The sequence below is a fragment of the Ambystoma mexicanum genome, chromosome 5q, assembly GCF_040938575.1.
Source record: "Ambystoma mexicanum isolate Mex_15411 chromosome 5q, UKY_AmexF1_1, whole genome shotgun sequence".
NCBI classification, from domain to species: domain Eukaryota; kingdom Metazoa; phylum Chordata; class Amphibia; order Caudata; family Ambystomatidae; genus Ambystoma; species Ambystoma mexicanum.
In genome coordinates, this window is record NC_090933.1 from 351,486,773 (window position 1) to 351,511,763 (window position 24,991).

The 24,991-nt window shown below is 45.6% G+C and overlaps 1 protein-coding gene across 2 annotated transcripts in view; it reads left to right on the forward strand.

Annotated features, from left to right (window-relative positions):
• CEP76 (centrosomal protein 76) overlaps positions 1-24,991 on the forward strand; it is a 616,847-nt gene that overhangs the window by 83,253 nt on the left and 508,603 nt on the right. For both annotated transcript variants that reach the window (XM_069620830.1, XM_069620831.1), the window contains exon 2: positions 12,567-12,722. In XM_069620830.1, coding sequence (XP_069476931.1) covers positions 12,567-12,722 — 156 coding nt within the window. The remainder of the gene's footprint in view (positions 1-12,566; positions 12,723-24,991) is intronic.

Genomic DNA, 24,991 nt, shown 5'->3' on the forward strand with positions numbered 1-24,991 from the left:
TTTTAAAAATTATGCTGGGGCACCAGGCAGGGTTGCCCGTTCTTCCCCATATTGTTTGCTCGCACAATAGAACCGGTGGCAGCTTTTATCAGACAGAACCAGGGACAGAGAGGGATCAAGATGGTGGGATCGATGCAATCGATATCGCTATATGTGGATGACAATCTCTTATATGTCTGGGAATCCGAATCGAATCTGGGCCCCATTATGGATAAAATACACAGGTTTGCAGAGCTCGGGTTATAAAAATCAATAAATCCAAGTCTAAAATCTTCCCCCTGACTCAGCAACCGTGTGTCCAACTAACACTCACGGCCTTAAATGGTAGCCTATTAAAATTCGATACCTGGGAATTCTTGTATCCAAAGAAAGAACCTCTTTGTATTCAGATAACTACAAACAACTATTGCACTCTATTAAAGCCAAACTCCAGATGTGGGCCAGATTCCCTATATTATTTGCAGACCAGATAGCTATTCTAAAGATGGTGGTCCTCCCTAAACTACTGTATATATTCAGTAATGTCCCGATCTGGCTGAACAGACAGTTTTTTTTTTGACAGCCAACGATCCATAGCAGTAGAGTTAATCTGGTATGGGGGTGCGGCCAGAATGAAATGGGAGAAACTGGTTGAACTGTATAACACAGGAGGCATAGCGGCGCCAGATTTTTGAGTTATACTACCTGTCGCACAAGCCCAATATGCCAAACACTGGTACGACCCACTAGACGCTGCACCACACCTGCCTATAGAACGACATGCTGCAGCTCCAACGGATTTATGCTCCATTTTATTTAAAACCCAACATAAGGACGAATGCGATTTTGACCCAGTCAGTGCAACAGTCCTAGCCTGGGCCAAGATTTATAAAAGATTAAAACTAGAGACACACTATAACCCAGATGCTCCCACCTGGAATTTTCCCGGCATCTCACCATCATACGATGTAGACATACGAAAGTTGTGGGACCCCGATGGAGATATTAAAATGCGGTATATGTTCCCCAACTCGGAAATTTGTCATCCAGGAAGATTTTGTGGCCTCTGTGGGGGGGAGGACAGCTGAGATTGCTGCAATACCACCGTATGAAGGCGGCATTCAAAATTAGATGCCCTCTATTCCCGGATGAACCTTTCTCACATGAATGCTTTGTATCACTGTTCTCAAGCTCCGGAACAAGTATTTCCAAACTATATTCGATTATACAAGCACATACACCTACAACAAACACAGTCAAGGAGCTATGGGAAGCAGAGATGGAGATTACAATTGAAGATGAGAAATGGTCTAGATACTGTGCACTATCCAAGACAGTATTACTGAATGCTGGATTCCGGCTAATTCAGTTTAAAGTACTGAATAGGTTACACTATACACCAACTAAAATGGCCACATTCACGGGGAACTGTACTGGGAAATGCCAAAAAGGTGGGAACCCGTCCCGCAGATTAGTTTCATATGTACTGGAGTTGGCCGCTCATCCTTAGGTTTTGGAGGGAGGTGGCAGAGTTATTAGAAGAGAACGCAGATACCTGCAGACCTCACACCCCAGAAATATCTATTCAGGGACAGGGAAGATAGCGGAGGTGACCAGAAGATTATTTAACGTAACTTGTGCAGTGGCTAAAAAGTGCATACTTCATAGCTGGAAAAGCACATATGCGCCATACAAGGACAAATTACTTAAAGAACTCACGTGTGTAAACGAGTGTGAGGAACAATATGCAATAACATTGCCTAGAACGAACAGGCCCAAGGATATATGGTCCCCATTTAGGATATATTTGTGCGAGATATTGTCCGATGATGAAAGCCCTCCGAGGCCCCGATACCTATCTGACTGTGTTAAATGTATGATGTAAGATGAGACTATCATACCCACCTTTGTTGACCTGTATTGTTTGCCTATTTATAAGTTTTGCTGCAATGTCGTGAAATACAACTAATAACTAAAGTAAAAAAAAAAAAGAATTGTACCATTGTGCTATTTCAAATGTGCTGCTATGAGGGAGACTAAAGCCTTACTTTATTTGTTTCTGGCACAGCCAAAAAGGCCGAGAGGCATACGGGCATCAAGGACAGGAGTCTTAACACAGTAGAGTCAGTGGACCAATGTCAAACAGTTTACAAAACAAGGCACAGGCTACCTAACCACATAGATAAGTTTTAAGTTTACCTTTCCCTGCAGCTGACATTTTTCTCTCTCCATGCTTGTAGCACCTCTCGCTGTATGTTGCCACTTGATCAGCTGCTACTGTAGTCCACAATGCATGGTTGGGTGGTGGGGTGGGGGCTCTGTGTGTCTGTTTGTTAGTGTTAGTTTGTTAGTTCAGCGAGCGAGCCGGGGAGAAACTTTGGATTCTTCACAGCAGATGCCTCTATCTAATTGCTGCCTCAGATGCTGGTCCTGGTGCTTCAAATCACTTTCCGATCCCATATTCGATAATGTGCTTGAATCTGATTGCTGCACGCTTCCATATTAATGATTGGTCGGTTATGCTTGAGTCCTTGATCTGCGAGGCATTTATGGTTTACTTGTAGGGAGGGGTTTGGTGGGTTTGTATCAGTGCAGAAAAAGGTATTTTTGGCAACTATCCATTAGAAGTTCCATGCGCCTGTTGAAGGATGAATATGCTAGAACAAGTGGCGGTTTCTTCTTCACTCCATCAAAACCAAGCTTGAGACCTTCAGATCGGTAGCCGACAGTTCAACTTTTTAGCTCACCAAACACTGACTAGGGAATATGGCATGGAAGATCACTAGCTGCATTATTGCACAGGGATATTTGTCCACCAATGTTGCTGTAATAAGTGACATTGAAGGAACTGTTAATGTAGACCCTGCTCTAATCCACTTTTACCAACTGATATGTTTGTTGCCTTAATTCTGGCCAATTGTTTGGAAAAGATCCTTCTCAAGTGATTGCCTCGAGAAGCAAGCAAGCAATTCACTTAATGCACCCATCACTCAAGGAACTGCTGTTTCATATATTCTCTTCCTCTGCCTAAGGCTTCCAGCCAAGATGTGTTTTTTTAATAAGGAGTTTGGTTCAGCGAATAGAGATGCCAAGGCCACTGTTTGGGGCAATTATCACTGTACTATTAAGACACTGGAAAGGCCCACTTCTCTATAGCTCCTACCATCCACTTTCATTAGTAAATACTGATATACCAATGTTTGCAGATAGACTTCTCTGTTTTATTCCCAACATTGGTCCACCCAGACCAATCTGGGTTCATTCCATGCAGATCTATGTTTTTAAGTATACATCGCCTCAATGTTAAGGCTCAGATGGACCCCTCTAATAGGATGATCAAGCTTTTTTCAACATTGAAAAGCTTTTGATTCAATGTTTTGGTCCTTCTTGTTTATCACCCTGAGGAGAATGGGCTTCCAGGGGTGTGTCCTTTAGCCAATCCAAGTGCTATACTCCAGTATGTGTAGCAGGCTGTCTTTCACAGGAGTTCCCTTTTAAGGCATGGTACTAGCCTGAAATGTCCACTATTTCCCTTCAGTCACCCCCATCCCTCTTCATTTTGTACAGCTAAACCGTTGCACCCTTACTAGAGACGCATGCACACTGATGTCTTGCAATGGGTGATTAAACAAGCATTATATCAATGCAGTTCAAATATGTTAAGTCCTGCCCCCCAACCTTAGCCCAGTCACAGAGGAGATGGTTTTAATGAGGATACTCTGGATTATGTGTGAACTGGTCCAAGTCGGGCCTCTTCACCCTGACTAAACACTGTCTCCCTTCAAAGATTGGTGTGTACAGCTGGGCCCCCTGAATTAGTCCCATTCCTGTGCATTAACACGTGGCTGGTCTGGACCGTAACTATAGCTCATTCATTCCTCTGAGCTCTAGAAAGGAAAATAAGTAGGTGACCAATCCTTCCTAAGGCTCCCTGTGATAAAAATGGTAGAGCTCATGCAGTTATTGTACTTGTCCCCGCTATTCCAGTATGGCCAGGAAAGTCCATCACCAGGTTGGGCTCAATCCTCTTTTATTTAAATGTTTTTGCTGCAATACATGTGAAACGTAATATACCTGGGAGTATTATGTCAGTTCTTAGTCCTTGATTCTTATCCTATCGAACAGTGCGTAATACATTGTACGTAAAATGCCTTTAGTGAATGCTGCAATTGTTGGGAGTAAGGTCGAGAGGAACTTGTCTTGTTTATCATTTGGGCAGTATTGGGAAACCAAGGTAAATAAATATCCAAACAAAGTGCCCTTTAACACAAATCGATCTGCGGCTCATATCGTGCAGAATTCTACCTCTCTTGAATGGAAACTTTTTTGTGATCAGGACCCTCCAGCCCTCGCTTCTCCCCCACTCGCCCAAACCCTTTTGTGGCCAAGAACCAGTCTAGAAACCTCCTAGAGAATAGTCTGTACTCATCCTGTGTTTAATTGACAGAAATCGTACCCCCCCCCCACCACTCCCTCCCGTCATTCACAAACACATCAAAACCAGATTGAGCAACCATTGACTTTATTACTTTGGGTAGTCTGGCTCTGTGGGGTTAAGTTCCTTGACAAACTTTCAAACTGGAGCCTTTGATCTATATGGTCACCACCGCCCCCCCCCATACATCCCTTCTGTATGTCTATAATGACAGTGTTCTGAAAGGAAGGGTTCGGTCACGAGTTACAGCCTTTGCAGAGTCGATCTTCACAGGTGATGGTAAAACTTTGTTTGAGACTTGCGTCAAATTTTCCCTTTTGTCAGCGGGCTCTTGGGCTTCAGGGGCCTATATCTTCAACCATTCCATGTTGTGGGATAGTTTTTTATTTTAAAACATTTTATTGAATTATAAAAAAAACCAAACAAACAGTGCATGTTCCAACAGTTTCATTACACTTTCTTAACTTCTAACCACTACTTCCCTTATCCCACCCCCCTCTATAAGTCTATTGCAGTAAACCTTCAGTTTCCGCATCCTGTGGTTCGGTCTCCTCCTCTACAGGCTCCGCCGGGTCATCTAATGACCCAAACAGTTCAGCTATCAGTGATTTCCAGGACATCAGGACTCGGTCTCCCCCCCCCCCCCCTGTGCTACTCGCTTCTTGCCATGCCATGGTTTCGGCTTCCGCCCATTTTTGCAAATCTCTCCACCACACCTCTACCTTTGGCACATGGCATGACTTCCATCCCATGGCAATCCTCCTCTTTGCAAGCACATAAGCCAGATCCCTCAGCTTACTCACATGCCTGAGCTTCTGTGGTCTGGGGAACTCCCCCAGCAGACAGGCCCACACTGTATCCACTACAATCTTGACCCCTTTTTCTTCCAGTTTCCCTTTCACTCCCCTCCAGAAACGCTCTATGATAGGGCATGACCAGAACATATGCACCATGCAAGCGTTCTCATCACACTTGGGGCATACCTGCCGTCCTGCATTTTCAAACCTCGATATCCTCCAAGGCGTCATATATGCCCTCTGCGTTATGTACAGCTGAATCAGTTTCAGCCTCGCGTTTCTAGACACCTTATGATACCCCTGCACCTGTTCCCACATCCCGTCTCCCATCGGGACTCCAACCTACATTTCCCAGTCTAGTCTCAACTGCGTGACCTCCTTCCCCACTTAAGACATCAGCATTTCATACAATCTGGAAATCACATGACCCCCCCACTCAGCTATGTCATATATCACGTCTATGGTGGCATCTGATTCTTCCTCCAACACAGTTTCAGGCCATGTTGTCTTAATCCTCTGTACCACTCTGATACATAATATACTGACCCTCGTGCAACCCAGTTTCTTCCCGCAGCCCCTCAAAAGTAATACTAGAACCCTCCCGCCAAATATCACCCATTGTTGCCACCCCAGCCGGTTCCCAGTGGTTCCTGAGTATCATTCGTAGCTGCGTGTCTGCCCCCGTCAATGCAACCAGTGGTATCTGCGGTGAGCATGGGGACGGGCTCTCCATCATTTGACATGCCCTGCGCCACACCTTCCACCCCAGTAGCATCATTTTAGGGCACCCCACCATTTCCGCCCTGGGTACCCATATCATCCCTTTCAAATAAAAAGGTGCACAATCGCGCCCAAACAGCCTAAATTCCGAGGTCTCTTCGTCAGAGAGCCATTTGGCAACGTACTGTAACTGGCTTGCCACATAGTAAGCCTCATAGTTGGGCAGCTTTATCCCTCCTTTGACATGGAAGTTCTGTAGCTTCCATAACGCCACTCTATTTCGCATGCCATGCCACAAAAAGTCCCTACACATGCTATTCAATTTGGTGAAGAACTTCTTAGGAATCAGGTACGGTATGTTCCTGAAGTAGTGTAGGAGCCTTGGCAGGACCACCATCTTTAGCATTGCTCCCCGCCCCATCATCGCCAAGGGCAGCTGTGCCCAAAATTGCATGCACTTCTCAATTTTTTTAGTGGCTACTTCTGTATTGCACCTATGCTCTTCCTCCACAGTGTGGTGTATATATATATATCTATCCCCAGGTACCGAAATGTGCTAACCGCCCACAGCACTTGCAATACAGGTAGCCGCTCCGCTGGAATCCTCATGTACCCCCCTAATGGGAACATGCTGGACTTCTGGGGGTTCACTACTATACCGGACAACACAGTGTATCTCTCCAGCACTTCTAGGATGTACTGGAGATTTTCTTCTGGGAATCGCAAGTACAGCAGCATGTCATCTGCATATAGGGAGATCAGATGCCACTCCCCTTTCACCTTGATGCCTATGGTGTCATATTGCTGCCTCAGATATATTGCTAGAGGTTCCAGGGCCAGTATGTAGAGCATTGGCGACCACGGGCATCCCTGTCTAGTACCCCTGCTGAGCTGCCACCTTTCCGATATCACAGATCCTGTCCTAACTCTAGCCAGCGGTTCGCTATCTAAAACTTTCGGCCACCTTACATATCCAGGCCCTAACCCGTAGTGCTTCAGGGCTGCAAGCAGCCATGGCCATTTAACAGAGTCAAAGGCCTTGATTGCATCCAAAGACACAATTGCCATTTCCTCATCTCTTTCTCTGCCAAACTCAATGATTCTCTGGAGTCGCCTGATTATTGGTAATGTTTCTATGAGGAACATAGCCCGTTTGATCCGGGTGTATTAATTTGCCAATAACCTTCTTCAGTCTATTTGCTAAGACAGCAGTTAATATCTTGCCGTCTTGATTCAGCATTGACAAGGGTCTGTAGGAACCACAGCTGTGCCCAGGTTTGTTAGGTTTGGGGAGCGGTATTATGACGGCAAGACATAAATTAGTTTTCAAAAATAAAAATAGATCAGCAGAGTTTGCTAATTAAAATATTTTTGATTAGCAAACGGACCCATTTGATTAGCAATTTTGTACTACTATTGTTAATGTCACTGGATGTTATTTGTACCCAAGACATGAAATGAGCAACAATACAGCAGTTTTGCTTACAGCTGAAAGAAGACATTTATAAGAGGATTCAGGCCTTGCAAATTCTTTACTCTTCAGCTAGACCTGCAGGTCAGGTAGCTTAGTTTACCTATTCCACCTAAGAGAAATGCACCTTAGCAACTGAGGACAACAAATGTATCATCCGATTTCGTGCATGTCACTTCAAACCTACTTTTGCCACTCAGAGTCCAGCCATGCACAATGAAACTGTATTTGACATTTACTGCAAACAAAGTAGATGTTAAATAAATAAGTTTCAAACATCTCTTCTAAATGCTACTCGCCCTTCATAACATCTACTGAACTGAGTCGGCGAAACAGCGTTGCGAGCCATAGATGAGTGTCTGTAGAATGTAAAAGGTTAGCTGCATGAATGGACACAGAGATATGATAAAAAAGGGCTCTGAAAACAGTTTGGCCAGCTATCTCCTGCAGGTGGTAATATATAATACAATCATAAAGTAAAACGAGCTCTAGAAGCGAACTACAGTGTTTGGTATTGCAGTAGATCTACAGGCTGGATGGATCTGGTGATCACTACTTTGCATAAGCATTTAGTTTGCTTTGTGTATTTATTATGCAAGAGGAAAGAAAGAGACTAAGCAGAGTGGATTGCGTAACAGGCAGAGAACTGGCCAAACTAGGTGGAATATTGCAGTTTGTGGTCATCTCACTTTCAGGGTACCTGGTATAAAGCAACAGGATGATGATATAGAATGTCAAGGAGTATGGGTTCGCTCATGGGTTGAGCACCAGTTGCAAGATGTATGCAACCTGCAGGTTACAGAAGTAGATTTGCCATCAAAAGCATTTGATCATGTGATAATGTACATTTTCAAAAGTTCACTAGTCAACATGATGCATCTTCACCAACAAAATGAAATATAGTTGACACTATCAAATTCAGATACACTAAGCTAAACTTTACTGTAAAGCATGGATCGATGCAAGGTTTTACAGTCTCAATACTGTAATTATGTATTATTTAACAAAATACATTTTAGGAATGGAATTGCATCACTGTCTTTTTAAAAGATATAACGTTGACACACATACAGTGGATGCAGGAGAGGATTACTGCTGCACTTTGCCTCCATTAGCACTTAAATTAAACAGACAAAAGAGGATGAAGAGAGCACCAACGGCAACAGAGGAATGCAGGGCGAGCTGTGCTTTCATTGAAGAGGGCAACTTAAATAGCAAAGTTTCTACATAAGTGGTCATTTGATTGGCAAAACTACAGAATTGCATAGCAAATTTCTTTGAGTGTATACCGGCCAGGTTCCCGTTGGATCCATATTAACACCCTTCCCTCATTTTACAACGGGAGTTTCTGGCTGTAAACCTATTATCTCCTGACTTCATAAACCTCTTTAGAGCAATCGCCCTCTTTCAGAAATGTAGTGCTTGTTCAAATTGGTAGCCAGATTTGGGATTCACATGGACAAGCAGTGGTCATGAGTATGTCCTCACTTCAGTAAATGTAATTCATAGATGGGTTTCGTTTAAGTTCTTGAACAGAGTATACCTCACAACAGTCCATGTTTGTATGTTCAATGCAACACTGAGTGAAATCGTCCTCGGTTCTCGTTCTTGTGTGCTTTCAAAATGTCCCGTAGTTTATGCCTTCTTGTATGTGATTGCTAGTCAACTGATGGAGATCATAAAACTGCCTTTTCCCACAGTTCCATTGGAGTGTTTACTTGGCGATACGTCAGGGTATGGTATATTAAGTTAAGTTGATTTATACCACGCACTGCTTCCATTTTCATGGTCTCTAGGCACTCATGTGGCGCTGTAAGGCAAAGTGGGTTGGTTAATGTGGAAGAGAGACATAGAATAGATTAGGTGCTCAAACTATAAGGTCCTTCGTTAAATGGACCACTATAATTGGTTGCCATGCTTGTGCCATGTCTGAAACATTCGGTTCATTTAGTAGCACGTAAGCCCAGACCCAGGTGCAAGGAGATGGGCCTGACTCTACGTCCCTACCCAATTTGGCCAGCATCTTCAATCACTGAAGCCTTTTGGGCCATGGATAATGTCTTTGAACTTGGCCTTGTGAAGTATCCTGGTCTCTGAGAATACATGGGAATGCAGGCACTCACTATCATGTTCTAGGACTCCATGTTCGACTTATTTTCATCCTTGGCTCACGTGACAGGAGACCATGATCTGGTCAATTTTGCAGGTTTTAAATGTCTTAAATGATTAAAACTTGGCACACTTGGTGTTCTTTCTTTGCACCTTAACAAGGGACGATTCATCCTTTGCACGTTCACGCCTTTCCAGAATAGACCGCCAACCTTGGTTGCTTCAGTCTTGACTCCAGGCCAGACAATCTCAGCGTGCAGCTTTACTATTCAGCTTATTCTTGCTGCAACACAATTTCCCTTTCTTCTTCGTGGGTCCTGGCTGACTAAAATTCATGATACCGATGTCCAGCTTTTTATACAGTGGCGACATCGCCTGCATTCTACACGCTACATAAAGCCAGCTACTATGGTGACTTGGTCTGCCTTGCGTTTCAGCATCTGTACAGTGATTGAATGGTTGATTCTCTTCAGTACTTCATGCACATGTAATCTTCTTTTTCATACTAGATTCCTTACTTCATCATTAGTTTCTGTAGATCCATACCTCCTTTTCAGCCAATATCCTAAGACGTTCGTACTCTTCTGACATCAGACTTCGTTCCTTGCTCTTTTTATATTCCTTCAGGGAGTTCCTCCCGTATATTTTTGTCTCTTCGGGGATACATTTTATAGGGTTGTCTCACTGGGTATCTTCTTTCGAATATACGCTGCAGTATTGGCACAACTGCTGGTGTCGAACATGGCACGATCTCAGGCTTCCAACATATAGGAGGTAGGGGACGGGATTTCCTGCAGAGGCATGCAGAATCTCCTCTGCAACACCTTCGTGGGGGTAAGTAGAAGCTAAGCTGTATGAGACCTCTGTCCATTTTTACACTGTCTGACTTGGCTTCTGACCCAAACCTTACCCAGTGCTCATGGAAGACAGCAAAGGGACAAGAGGACCAGCCTCCAGCAGGGGGGCTTATTTGAAGAGCCAATCAAGTAGGGGACTCTGCCATGTTCAATAATGCTGTTCAATTATGCTGCAGCGTGCATACAGGGCGTGACCATTAACAGAGAGCGAATGCCAGATGCAGGGACTCAGCTGGCGGCGTGCACTGGAGGAGTGCAGCCAGGCCCCATGGATGAGTAAGGAGATCGTCCTGTGTAGCCACGAGAATAGAGTATGTTGGAAGGCTGAGGTTAAGCCCTTGGGAGAAGCCACCTACACAACCATCCACCAAGCGGAAGAGGAGAGTCCACCCCAGCCAACACGTAGCCCAGCGGACGAGTTCCATAAGCGGCTCCACAGCACGAGGAAGACTTGGTAGGCTACACACCCCTCCAAGGGAGCACTGCTCATCAGAAGCAGTTATGCAGTGGCTCCAGAGAAACTTGGGCAGAGAGTGAAGAGGAAAAACCCCAAAGCAGGGAAAGAACGCCTGATGGGGAGAGAACTGAGAAGGGGGTGGTGGGGCAAGAGGGGAGGGAGGGAGACGGGCAGTGTTAGAGGGGGCAAAAGGGGAGGAGGAGAGGGTGAGGGGAGAGGGGCAGGAGGTGGGGATTCAAAGATGTATAGTTTGGATTTTCCTTTTTAGAGCCAAGGAAAGAGAAACCAGCTTAGAATAGAACCTGTGCAACAGAAATCGCTAGCAAAAAAAGTAGCACCCCAAACTTGTTGGCCACTTTCCTTTTTTTGCCCATTGCAAGTTAGGTTATTTTTAAGATGCTATTTTCCATGTTAATTGGTATGAGAGGGACCATTACTGGTACATTTGTGAGGTTTTCGTTTTGCGTTGCAGCCATGTGTGGTTGAAGGCCATACCCGAGGTAAAATGGCCACTGACATACACAGTGGGTGTATTGGGGAGGTCTAGGAGTAGCCCTGAGCAACCGGGACTGTTATGCTCATGACCTCTTGCATTGTGCCCATTTCCATTGAAAATCGGCTTTTGTAAATTTATACATTGCATTTGGGGTTTGTTTTGTGTTTGCCTTCAAATCAAATTGGAAGCTGACAATACCCTTCTGGAATAGTATGGATAAAGCTTCATAGACGCAGCCCGAGGGCCGTACCTGGCGTTATGGGCCTGATGACGGAGTTAAAAGCCTGAGCTCAGTGAGGACCTGTAACGAGTTATAGGCCCATAACACCGGTACAGCCCGAGGGCCAGTTCTTTGAAGCTGTTGGAAACCATGGCCAATCGCAAACATATAAAAACGTTTTAAAATAAAAATATATAATTGTCTTCATTCTTTTTTTTCACCCTATTCTGTTGGGAGAGCTCGGGGGTGACCCCGGCTCACTGTAGTGAGCGGGGTGTTGCGGGGGACAACCCCCAGCCGCCCACAGCCTCTTTTTTAATTTTTCATACCGACCCCACCTAAACGCATACCACAAAAAGTTCGAACTTTGGTAGTTAGGACTTTTCATGGTGTGTGTTTTAGGTCTTTTGGTGGGGATGGTCATTTTTATTCTGACATTTCGTCCTACTCCTTCTAAATTAGCTTGGGTCTTTACTTTTTGGTCCTCATGTCCCCATTCCCAACTCTAGGTATGTGCAAGACATTTGTGATGTCCTGTGTGATGTCTTGAGCAGAGGTGGCCGTGACCAAGTTGATGAATCCAAGTAATTCATCACTTGTCTCCTAGGGGGAAGCCACCCCCTTTAGGCTAGGGAGATGAGCGTGCTAAGCAAAACTCTCCCTAGGGGTTTGGGAAAGCGGGACTTCACTGAGAGACTCCCCTTCAGAGGACAAGGTATCCCATTCCCATGGGGAACTCCCTAAACACCAGATGGTATTCCCCCCCCCCCTTAAGTGCGTCTAGGATCAAACATCAAGGGAGAAAAAAATACAAGCAAATTGTAACCACTGGCCACTGTGGGTATATATAGGTTGTTCAAGAGGCTACGGTGTGAAATCTCTAAAGTTTCTCTTTTTGGAGCCCATGATGTTGACGCTTGTTCTTGTGAGATGGTACTCTCATGCATTGGTAGATTCCTTTGGCTGTGACATTTTCTGTTTTTAAAATATTTGATGGTCTAATAACAGAAATTATTTTTCTTTAGATGGATGTCCATGGCAAGATCCGTGAAGTTCTGGCAGAAACTATTAGTGAAGAATTAAAGACTGAGAGCCATCATTTATCAGAGGAGGATTTGATGAAGGCATTGCGTCGGCGGGGTATTATTGATGATGTTCTGAAGGAACTAAGTTTTGTAAAAGTAAGTCTATTATAAATTTGAGGATTTGCTGTCCACTCTACTATTGCCCAAACCCACCATGAAGTTATTGTCTGCTTTCTTCGGCTGGGAATACTGTGAACACCGTACATGGGCCATTTTCATGTCATCACTTCATGGCCAGTTACAGTTGTAAAACAATTCTTTACGCATTACTTTTTTCAATACAATTGTTATAACATTATCAAATGAGATTTTCCTGTCACACCGCCACCTCTCCGCCCCCCTGCCCCACCTTAACAAATGTCTCTTGGGAGAAAATATGTACCATTCTGCTGCGATAATTGTTACCTCTCTTTCAATTGAAAATCTGTAAAAGAATACCGGGAGGTCCCTGAAACTCACCAGCTATGGAGAAGTTCTAATACCACAACCACTTGTGGCCTGTCCAAGGTTTCAATGATACTTACCTTCGTCTACATTCTAGTAGAAGTTGCAGTATGCAATTTATATCAACAAAAGCAAAAAATAACATAACTGGTAAGTAGTGTATGTATCTGTAGGTGCAGTGTTGCAGCAGATTATTTATTGGGCAAATCATTGATGGGGATCCCCTTCTCCGAATCTCACTCACCAACTCTGGATTAATCTGGGCGTGCCATCCTTGCTGTTTCCCTTTTGGTCGTTTTTGTGCCCTCTCCGAATCCACGTTATATTTTTTAATGGGACTTACATCATTCATTTTCCCTGCATTTGCCACTTGTTATACATTTTTTATGTTAACTTCCCATACCTCCCTCTTCAGCATTATATACACGCTCTCCAACCCCTTCCCTTACCACATCCCACACAGTGCCCACCTTGCCCTCGATCCACGCTGCACAAACTGTCCCTTCTAGGCCCACCTCACTGTGATGATCAAGAAGACCGACCCTCAGTCGCACACTCGGCATGAAATTACATCACTGTTCCCATACCCAGAATTCGATGGACTGTGAATTGAAGAATAGTGATTTGGCAAATGTGGGCTAACCTGTTGCAGCATATATCTAAATGGGAAGAGAATATTTGAATATTCCCTGCTACATAAAGATTGCCTAATTTCTAAAACTAATACGGGTGCCACTGATCTTTTTTTAAATTTTTTTTACTTAGTTTGTAGTCATTTTTGATCAAAAATAACTTTTTGTCAACGTTCCATCTTTACGGTTCCATGTGTTAAAATAGCAGCAAAAATGAATGTGGACACAAAATATCGCGGCAAAAAGGCCGTGGTTTTGCCGCCGCAATCCATGTAAAGGATGCAGGGACACTCCCCCAACTCCTGGACCCATTATACCATTTAAGGGGAAAGGGGGGGACACCCCCGCTCCCCTTAAATGGTATAATGGGGTACACCTTTACCGGTGCTTTTTTGCTACGATTTCTTTTAAATTTTTTAAATTTTTTTATTTTTGTACTAGTGACATTTGTGCACGATTTTCACTGCATATCCATCTTTACCATGACCTGTGTTCCATTTTCAACCCTCCCACTCCCATCCCTCCCTCCGTCTCTCTCCCACCCACTCCCTCATATGAACGTGCACTACACAGGGTTGCAGCACATGAATCTTAAATTGCACACTTGATCAAACATGAATGAAGACAAATCCCGATATAAAATGCCTGAGGCACTCTTTGCAGATCCATCCCAAATGGAGAAGTCGGCGCTAGAGACCCATGTTATTGAAAGTGTTGGCCAAGCCCGCTATCGAGTTTATAAGCTTGATTTGCTACTACCCCATTTCCAAATAAACAATCCCCGGTCTATGTGGAAAGCGTTTCTGCTGTCGTTTACTATTGCAGTTAGCTTCTCTAGGATGAAGATATCCCACAGTTTATTCATCCAGTCCGTTTTCGTGGGGCCGGAATTTCTTTCCATCTTTGTTCTATTGCCACCCTCCTCCGCTCTCAAAATAGCCTCACACCTGGATCTTGGGACATGTCCACCAAAGATGATATGATGTGCCTTGCTGGCCACATTCCTTGGGGCAGAGGGAGGACACTCCTGATAATTTTTTTATTTGCTGGGTGGCTGGGGTGGGGGGCTCGCTGGTTTGTATAAGTGCCAGCAATGCAACATTTTGAAGTTCTGTTCCATTGTAGCTGTAAAGGGGTTGCCACAAAAATTGATCTTGTAGACTCTTTCCCATGTATCCTCAAATATGTCCATTCCGGTTTGTGAAGCACAATATTGTTTAAAGTTTTGTCTCCCCGAAAGGTCTGCTGTTACTATAGATCTGTACATCTTGGATACAATCCTTTTTCTGGAGCTGGCATCAGTAATGTTTCATTCAAAGTCAGACAATGGGCAAAAAATGTTGGTGAGCACTCTGGGGTGTACACATATACCCTTCAACCATAAATAATCAAATACACTGAATAGGGGCGCTGTTGCGCACGTAGCTGAATGGACGCTCGTGTGTGAGCTCTGATGGCGTGCCAGGGTTCCAGACGATATACTCGCGGAAAACTGTCCGGTTCTGCACCATACCGAACAGAGGGACGTGTGAAGAGCCTGGGAGCCCCCAGCCCAAAAATCGTACAAATTGGTCCAGTGGGGCCTGAGATATGACCGTGTGATGAAATCGGCATCCAGCGACCTAGAGGCCGACAGCGCCATGCTTTTGGGGTATCTCTGGCTCAGTGCGACGTGGCTACACAACGCAACAAAGATCAGGTGGCTGGGCAGTGAATGTTTAACCCAGACGGATCATCGGACCCGCACTGGATACAGTGACTCAAGCAACAGCTGCGGGCTATGGCGGGTGTGGAAGATGGTACTCCTGGCCTGCTCGCGCTGCAATAACACTGCCCCCCCGGACCACACGAGAGGGAGTCCAACTTTCGGGACACGCTGGAGGCCCGCTACCCTTCTAACACCGGGCTTCGAGCGAAGTCTGGCATCAGACGCAAACGGCACAGCATAACGCTGCAGAGGAAGGATTGTGTTTTTCCGGCCCCCCACCTATCCCCTGGTGTATGAAGCAACAACAACACGTGTAAGGCACGGTAAGGGGCGGCAGGGGGATGGAACGCTCTGAACCATGAGGCAGCCTCACCACCCCTGACCTTCAAAGCAGCAGCAAATTCTACATCTTGTTCCCGAGCAGTGGACGCTTCCCTAGCGCTTTGATAACAAAGCACCAGTAGGCCTCGTAACTCGTAGGAGCCCGCCACGAGCGGAAGTGGCCAAACGCAGCAGCACTCTAACAAGCCATAGGAGTAAAGCTCCCCAGCAAGAAGCAACGAACCACAGTAGGGGCAGACCTTAGGGGGCCACCTTGAGGACCGGTCTGCGTTCCACTGGCCAACTCGTATGCACAACCGAACACCTCAACTCTGGGGGACCATACTTGCTGTACACACGACACTGCTCCCTTGCACAGTGATTACACTATGGGATTTCCTCCTGCACCGTGGCACCCCCAGAGACCATATACGTGATTCAATACCATCTGCTGGAGGCGGTGGGCGCCAGGTCACGGACGGACGTGAGTGGGCCTGAATTGGCATACCAACTGCTCCTTGGCCCCCTATTAGTTACGCTTTGAGGATGGGTCACATAGCCAGCATAGTGGTCAGAAAGGGGATCATAGGGGTGGCCAGCAAAACACAATCAGAGGCCATCCACACAACAAGACTGAAGGAGTGAGGGTACCTCCAATGAAGGGAGCGCGTGACGTATGCCTCATCTGCGCTGATATCAGGCTTGACACCATACCTCCAAAAGAGCGCCCTGTGAAGGTTCGAGTGGACTGCTTTTGGCTCACTACGCATCACGCCACACGCAGCGGATACACCCTAGGGTCAATTCAAATAGAGAGCTTTGGGCAAGTGGCAGTATGGTACTCTGCGACAAAGAGGAGTGGCCACCATGAATGCACTCATGACTGTACGCACCACTAGGCCTACATGCAGGGCAGTGCCGGCGGTCGTGTATTCTCTGGACAAGACAAAGAAGAATAAAACATGGACACTACCGCACTGACCACACCCGGCTGAAACACAAATCAAAATTGGGGTGTCCTTGAACCAACCGAACATAAGACATATATCCAGAATTGTCCTGGGTCACAGAACTACCGAAGCCATGCATAGTGCGAGCGTCTGTCTCCCACTGTATAATGCTTAAGGAGGGGCGGCCTCTAAGAAGAACGGGGCGATGGTCAGATTTACCAAACCAGCCGCCAAATCAAACATGAGTAATAAGGGAACAACTAACAAAGAGGCGACAACACCGACAACCTCTTCGACCCCTATGGATATACAGGGTGCATTCACCTCAATGAAGCAGCTATTCGTTGCTATAAATGACAAACTAGACGGTATTAACATTAATCTCACATCGATGAGAGCACAGCTGGAAAAGGCCACACACAGAATCACAGAGGCCGAATCAAGAATTGGCACAGCCGAAGATGCAATAGAGGCATTGCAAAGCACAGTAACAAACATGGCCAAAGATCTAGGCACCTTCAAACTTAAATGTAAAGATTTAGAGGCGCGGTCACGCTGGAACAACATACGAATCGTAGGGTACCCAAGGATGGCTTAAAGGGACCTATGGAGCTAGCTCTCGAGGAACTACTTGAAGACCAGTTGGGGAACCCCAGCTGGTCCTCGATGTTTGTCGAACGGGCGCTCAGATCTCCAGCAGCTAAGCCGGGCACCTTCCCCCCGTCCGATCATTGCATGGCTCATGAACTATAGAGACCGGGACATGGTTATGAGAACAGCGAGGGAGAAACAGGAGCTAAGGATGGGGTCTAACACCATCCGAATCTTCTCAGACTATACCTTGGCAGGTCAACAGGAACGACATACATTTGTTGAGTAAAGAAGCTGCTGAGGGAACATAGGATACCATATGCAATGTCATACCCGGCCAGACTATGCATGCAATATAGGAATAAAACCTATTTCTATTTACATTTCCTGATGAAGCGGCCTTCGTTGAAGCTAACATTCCGCTACCAGAACAGCAACCATTGGAAGAAGTGAATTGAATGTAAGATAACGACAACACCGAAGAAAACATTGAATTTGCTGCACAAGCTGTATATTAGTGTAGCATTCAATGTGACCGATCGATGTATGAGGCTGCATTGCTTAGATCAGAGGGATAAACCCTAGACATATGGACAACAAGAATCTGCATAATGGGCCAAATTAGTCTGTGGGATGCACTGGGCAAGAAGATATGTGGAATTGGGCAGCTGCTGAGCAGTTATCATATAGTCACAATACCCACTGGCGTAGTCTGCTCTTGATGGAGCGCTCACTGCTCCAATTACATAAGGAACTAACATTTTGATTTGTAGACTGGATGTGGCTGGGAGAATAGTGCTATACATAGATAGGGGTGTCTGATGAAGACACAACCACCCTGTAGACTAAGCAATTCAAAATGAGTGTTAGTAACGTTAGTTAATGGCTTGCAAAAAGGTCCGGACAGGCAAGGATTAGACATCAAGTACCGAATCCTGGCTGCCAAAGGCAGCAGTCCCATCTAATGCAAGTGCATGGTTTAGTATGGAAAGGGATGGGTGGGGAAGCGGGGGACCAATGGGCAATGCATAGTCAAAGTTTGGGGTACTATGAGGGTGGAGGAGGAGGGTAACAAGGGAAGTTGGGATGAAACAGTTCATAAAATGCACAGACTAATTGCGACATATTACCATGCTAGAAGACTCCAGGGAACTGTGATGGTGAAACAGGAATGCATAAGCGATAATGGCTGATAAGGCAGTTAAAGGAATAAAAATGCTTAGCTGGAATGTGAGAGGCCTGGGTGCACTCGTGAAAATGAGGAAAGTTATGGTGTACATCAATAGACAAAGCGCCCAGATACTATTCCTACAAGAAACACATTTGCTAGACCAACAGGCCTGCAAGTTTGCTCCCGGGTGTAGGGGAGGGGGGAGGCATCGTTTTTACACCTCCTACTCTACAAGAGCCAGGTGGACCATGATACTAATTCATAAATCATACTCCCGTTCACACACTATGCAACAGAAAGTCAGAAAGTGACCCCTGTGCTAGATATGTAGTGGTGCACGGGAAACTGGGTAGAGTAGAAACGGTCATGATCAGTGTATACGGCCTCAATATAGATGACCCAGAGTATTACACAAGTCTCTCGTAAATACCCAACTGCCCAGTTAACACGGAGCAGAGGTTTTAACACCATATTAGATGTGGACTTGGATAGGACATCAACCATCCCCAGAACACTGACAAATGTAGCACGTGAGATACATACACATTGGAAAGATCTGTGACTAAGGGATGCCTGGCACGCGTTGTATGGAGCTAATAAGGCCTTTACCTTTGATTCATCGGTCCACGAAATGCACTCTAGGATAGACTTGTGGCTGGTTTCTCAAAAAGTGTTGGGCTGGGTGTCAGAGGTCAGGATACTGCCCAGGACACTATCAGATCATTCCCCTGTGTCTCTTCTATTAAAAATCCCAGAGGAGACCCCACAGAAAGTGCCATGGAGATTCAATGCAGAGGCACTACTAGACCCTGTCTTTAAAACTAGTATGACGCTGCATATTGAACGATGAAGGATCAGTGACCCAACAGGCTGTGTTATGACAAGCATTCAAGGTGTACATAAGGGGAATCTCTAGATCTGCAGAACTTGGGGTACTCCGGTACATAAGAAGGGAACTCAAAAAGAGGGAGGAGACACTGGCCAGATTACAAACAGAGTATGCTCACAACCCAACACCACAGACTGCCGTGGATATAAAAACACAACTAGATGAATATCGGGCAGCGGCGGATACGGAGAACAAGATAGACTGGGCAAACTCTTTGCATACATGGTACTGAATGAGAGGGGCAACACAAACATCCCATGCATCTCTAGGTCAGGCTGGGTGGTGGTCACTAAACCCGAGGAAATCCATGAGGTATTCTATGATTTTTATGCCAACTTGTACTCTCCCCAAAGCAGAGCTACAGATCAAGATATCGATGATTACTTGGCAAACATACCCACCACTCTGCTATCTAGTGAAGCCCGCAATACCTTGGAAGCACCAATTAATTACACTCAGCGATATAAAGGAAGCCATAAAACGCCTCTCACGTGGCAAGGCACCGGGCTCAGACGGGCTCAGTGCAGAATTCTATAAGGAATATGTAGTAGAGCTAGCCCCCCGTCTTTTGACATTATGGGCCGAAGTGCTGGACACCGGTGTACTACCGCACACAACACGAGAGGCGGTCATCACCCTGCTATTAAAGCTTGGGAAGCCACCTGAGGACTGCGGTTCATACCACCCACTGTCCCTTAGAAACACTGATGCGAAAATATTCGCAAAGATACTAGCTTCCCGATTGAACCCATTGATGCATTATATGGTGCACAAGGATAAATCGGGATTCATGCAGGGCAGGTACACCGCCTCCAATATACGGAGGTGCTGCAACATACTTGTGCAAATCCCACAGTATAACACAGCGGTGGTTATCGCCTTAGCTATGCAGAAGGCTTTTGACACGGTGTACTGGCCCTTCTTATTCAGAGTACTTCACAATTATGGTTTTTGGGTGAGCATTTTGTACACACGGCTTTATGCATGGGTATGCGTGAATGGGGAGCTCTCCGCGATCCTGGCCCTTGCTGGAGGCACCAGACAGGGATGACCCCTCTGCCCATTACTTGTCGCTCTGGTGATAGAGCCTCTGGCAGACCTCCCGAGAGCATGATATATATGCTGGCCGGAATCACTATAGCAGGGAAGACTGAACTAATAACGCTTTATGCACATGATGTAATGCTGTACATGGGAAATCCCAGGAGATACCTGCAGAGGGTTCTGTTAGCAGTTCAGAAATTGGGAGAATATTCGGGTCTCAAACTAAATTCCAACAAATCTGAGATACTCCCCTTAGCAGAGAAGACCAGCGAACCTACCAAACTCTATGGTTTGAAGTGGCCGCCACAACAGGTGAAATACCTGGGCGTTCAAATAGCAGGTAAGGCCTGACTGGTGCGCTCCCTTAATTATGATGACCTGGCCCACTCCCTCTGTGCTAAAATTGACCGTTGAGTGAACTTCCTATATCGCTTATGGACAGGCTGGCTTTGGTTAAGATGATTATACTCCCAAAACGCTCATCTCTTCAGCACAGTTCCGCTGTGACCGGGGAGAACTTTCCTCTCGCGATTGCAGAGTGCATGCTCAGCGTTTGTGTGGAAGGGACAGGCGCGAGCTAGCTGGAGACTTCTCACAATGCCATACAAGCAAGGAGGTCTGATGGCCCCCTGACTTCGAGCTATATTTTCTGGCAGCAGAAGCTTATTACGCGATCTACGGGATTAAGGATGGGCCCAGCTCGACGCATGTGGCGCTAGAGACACAGGGGGAAAAGACCCTGCCCTCGTCCTACATGGGCTAACCGAGGGAAAGCCAAGGTGTGACAATCAAATGGACCCTGCCCATGTCACACAACATGCATGGGCTAGACTGACGGCCCTCCCTAAAGGCTCCATAATGTATAATTCAGACATGCCTATCTGGGGTGCACCATACTTGCCACAGTCGCAGGATGAGGGACTAGCTACACACTGGCGTGACTGGGGTATACTGCATTTTAAGGACCTGTTCCATGATGGTCAGTTTATAACTTGGGAGGCTATTAAGGTAACCATTGGAGACACTCCATTGCAGAAATTACAATATCTTAGGCACCGCTCCGTCCTGGGATGAATTCCCTATGAACCACCTTCACATCGGAGCCTAAAATACGCGCTCGCCCCATGCATGGCCAAAAAGACAGCCTCCGCAATATACAAAATAACACCATCAGCTAGGAAGGTGCAGACACCGTACATAAGGGGGGAATGGGAAAGAGACCTAGCGACTACTGTCACGGAAGCGCACTGGACACAATTGTGCAGGTTAACAAAACAAATTCCCTACAATTCCACGTATAGATTAATCCAATTTAAGATATTGAACAGAGTGCACCTTACCCCAGCACGTTTTGCGAAAATGTATAGTACAGCTGAAGGGAAATGCCTGAGGTGTGGGAATGACTATGCGGGTTTACTTCACATGCTATGGTCTTGCGGGGCACTCGCCGAGTATTGGGCGAATGTGTGTGCGGCCTTAGAAGGTATGGTCAATCAACCCATCACATGGTACAGGGGTCATGTCTACTAGGCTTTATATGTAAGATGAACCCCATTCAGCGTAGGCTCCTTAACTTGGGTCTGTTGTCGGCAAAATGTGCCATACTGATGAGGTGGAAGGATAAGACTTCACCCCCACCCCCCCTCCCCCGCCCTCAGTGGACGATTGGGTGAATGATATGTCCTGGGCAAAAGACAATGAAGTAGTTTAGTCTGGCTTGCTACCTGTAACAAATCATCTGAAAGACACATGGGAGGATTCCGGCAATACTTACTTAACAGAAGCGTTGGGAAAACTGCTTATGACAAAGTGCCATGATGTTTGAACAAGTAATTCTGTTGTATATATGACTCACAGTACACCCATTTATCACAAAAGTCAATTATATGGAATATATTGTTGCAACCTTGTGCTATGTTAAAGTTTAAAAAAATAAATAAATACACCTAATACATCCTCCCCAGCATTTCTTTCAGTGTTGCATAGTCTTAAATTCCTCCTTGAAAGAGTTGCCCCACCCTCTCTAGGCCTCTATCTGACTATTGTGTATGTTTGAATCCCTTTTTACCCAGATCCATAGGGGTTCCCCTCAGCAAGCTCAATGGGGATGGCCAGGAGGAGAGTTGTTCGCTGGGATTTTTTATTTTCCATATTGACCATAGTAGGCCCAATACTGGATAATTTCTGACCTTTGCTGGGATTGACTTAGTTGGGACCACAACAGAACGTTCTTAGAATGGGAATAAGAGTCTTCTAAGTACGTCCAATATGTGCCCATGTTGTCCCTCATGATCTCGAACAGGATTTGTATTTGTGCAGCCTTCTAATAGATGTAGAAATATGGGAGGCTGAACCTTCTCATGTCTCTGGGGAGGGTCAGGGTAGTTGTTTTGACACTGGTTCTTGTCCCTTGCCAGATAAATTGGGATATCCTAGAATTGAGCTTCCCAACGAAGGTATCGGGGGAGTAGTGATGGGATGGCGGTAATCGGGTATAGGAAGCGCAGGAGGACAGTCATTTGGGTCAATGTCATTCTACCGTACCATGAGAGAGTCAGTGGGGCCCACTGGGTGAGATCAGAACTCAATTTAATTGCAGGAGTATAGTAGATGTCAATAAACTGGCTCAGATCTCTGGGTAGTTGTATCCCCAGGTAGGTAATTTCTTTAGATTCAATTCTCATCCCTCCCAGTGGGCCTAGGTCCTCCATGGGCGGAGGGCGGGGGGGACGGAGGGGGCGGTGTGGTGGTGGTGGTGGTGGTGGTGGTGGTGGTGGTGGTGGTGAACTGACTGTAATGGCATAACGCTGGACATGGATGAATTAATCTTTAGCCAAGAGAAAGCCCCAAAGGCGGTTATTTGGTCTAGGAGCCTCTGAAGGGAGCGGGGGACATCGGTTAGATAACATAAAATGTCATCTGCGAAAAGGGAACATTTGAAATCTACTTTGCCGAATCTTATCCCTGTAATGCCCGGATTGTTTCTAATTATCACCAGTGGTTCCAAACTAAGTGCATATAAGAGCGGGGAAATGGGGCAGCCCTGTCTGGTACCTCTGTTTAGATGGAAGGTGATTGAGATGGCGCCATTTACTAGTACTTTGGCCATCAGAACTCTGTAATGTCTGGAGATCCACTGCCGAAGGTTCGGACCGAAGCCCATTTTCTCAAGTACTTTACCCTTGTAAGTAGATTCTACGTGGTCAAAAGCTTTATCCAAGTCAATGGAAATTGGGTAACTGTCCAGTTTCTGCTCTTGCAGCGTGCACATTAAGTTGATTGTTTTCCTAATGTTATCAGCGCCCTGCCGCCTGGGAATAAATCCTACTTGGTCATTGTGCATTAATGTTGGCATGAATTGTTCTAGTCTTTTACCGAGCACTTTCGCAAAGATCTTTGAATCTTTGGGATTGGCCGCTGTGACTGGCATTGTGTCGGGTCTCTTCTTTCGGGATCACTACTATTAAGGCCTCCAGTAGGGAGTCTGGTATGACACCTGTTTCTAACGCATGGTTAAATATTCTGGCCATGTACCGAGCTAAGGTAGCCTGGAACACCTTAAAAAAGCGCACTATGAAGCTATCTCCAATGTACAAGATTACCCAGGGAAACTTGGTTTTTCAGAGTTTCATTGGGTTTTAAGGCCTCTATCTTGTTCATCAGTTCTAACTCGACTTTTTCTGTCACTTTTTTCTTTTTAGCCCCCAATCGCATTAATTTCCCTCGTATTGAGGCCTTGCATGTTTCCCATAGTGTTAGCCCTACTTCTTTGTTGTTGTTGAATTGAAAGAACTCTTATTGATTTTAACAAACCCTGAACCGCCTCCTTATCTTTCAACAGTAGGTCGTTGCATATCCATCTACCCCTCCTCACTAAACCACTCTCCTAGATCTACTCTGACCAGGTCATGGTCCGACTATGGAATAGGCTCAGTAGTGGTTTTCAATACTCTATCAGGGAAGACTCTAGAACTCTAGAAGGACATTGTCTATCCTCAGGTATGTGTCGTAGACCTTGGAGTAGAATGTGTACGATGGGGTCTGCCTTCCCTATTCGTATCAGCAAGTTTGCCACTCCCAACTCGCTGTTGATTTGGCTAAAGCACTGGGACCTTTTTAGTTGGGCGCGGGACACTGCTGAAGGGTTAGCTAGTTTCCTATCTGTTGTTGGATCTAAAACCAGATTAAATTGCCTCCAATGAGCAGGTGCCCTTCTAAAAATGTCTAAATCCTCCCTTTTTCCATATCCCAATATTGCTCTTGTTCTTTGTTTGAGCAGTAAACCAAGCCCAGGGTCACTTTTTGGCATTTTGTCATCAAACCTTTGACTAATATAAAGCGTCCCTCCTCGTCTCTAAGGGTAGCCTCTGCTATGAAACGCAGCTTGGTAGATATTACCATAGCCACTCCCCTCTTTTAAAATTACTAGAGGCATGATAGATTATTTCAATCGACCTTGCTTTCATGGTGGGTTCCTTGCCCCTCCGCCAGTGGGTCTCTTGCAAAAATAAAAGGTCTGTTTTCAGACTATTAAATTCGCGAATCATAAGGGATCTTTTAAGTGGTGAGTTAAGGCCCCTAACGTTTAGAGAGCCTAGATTTAAGGCAGTGTTCA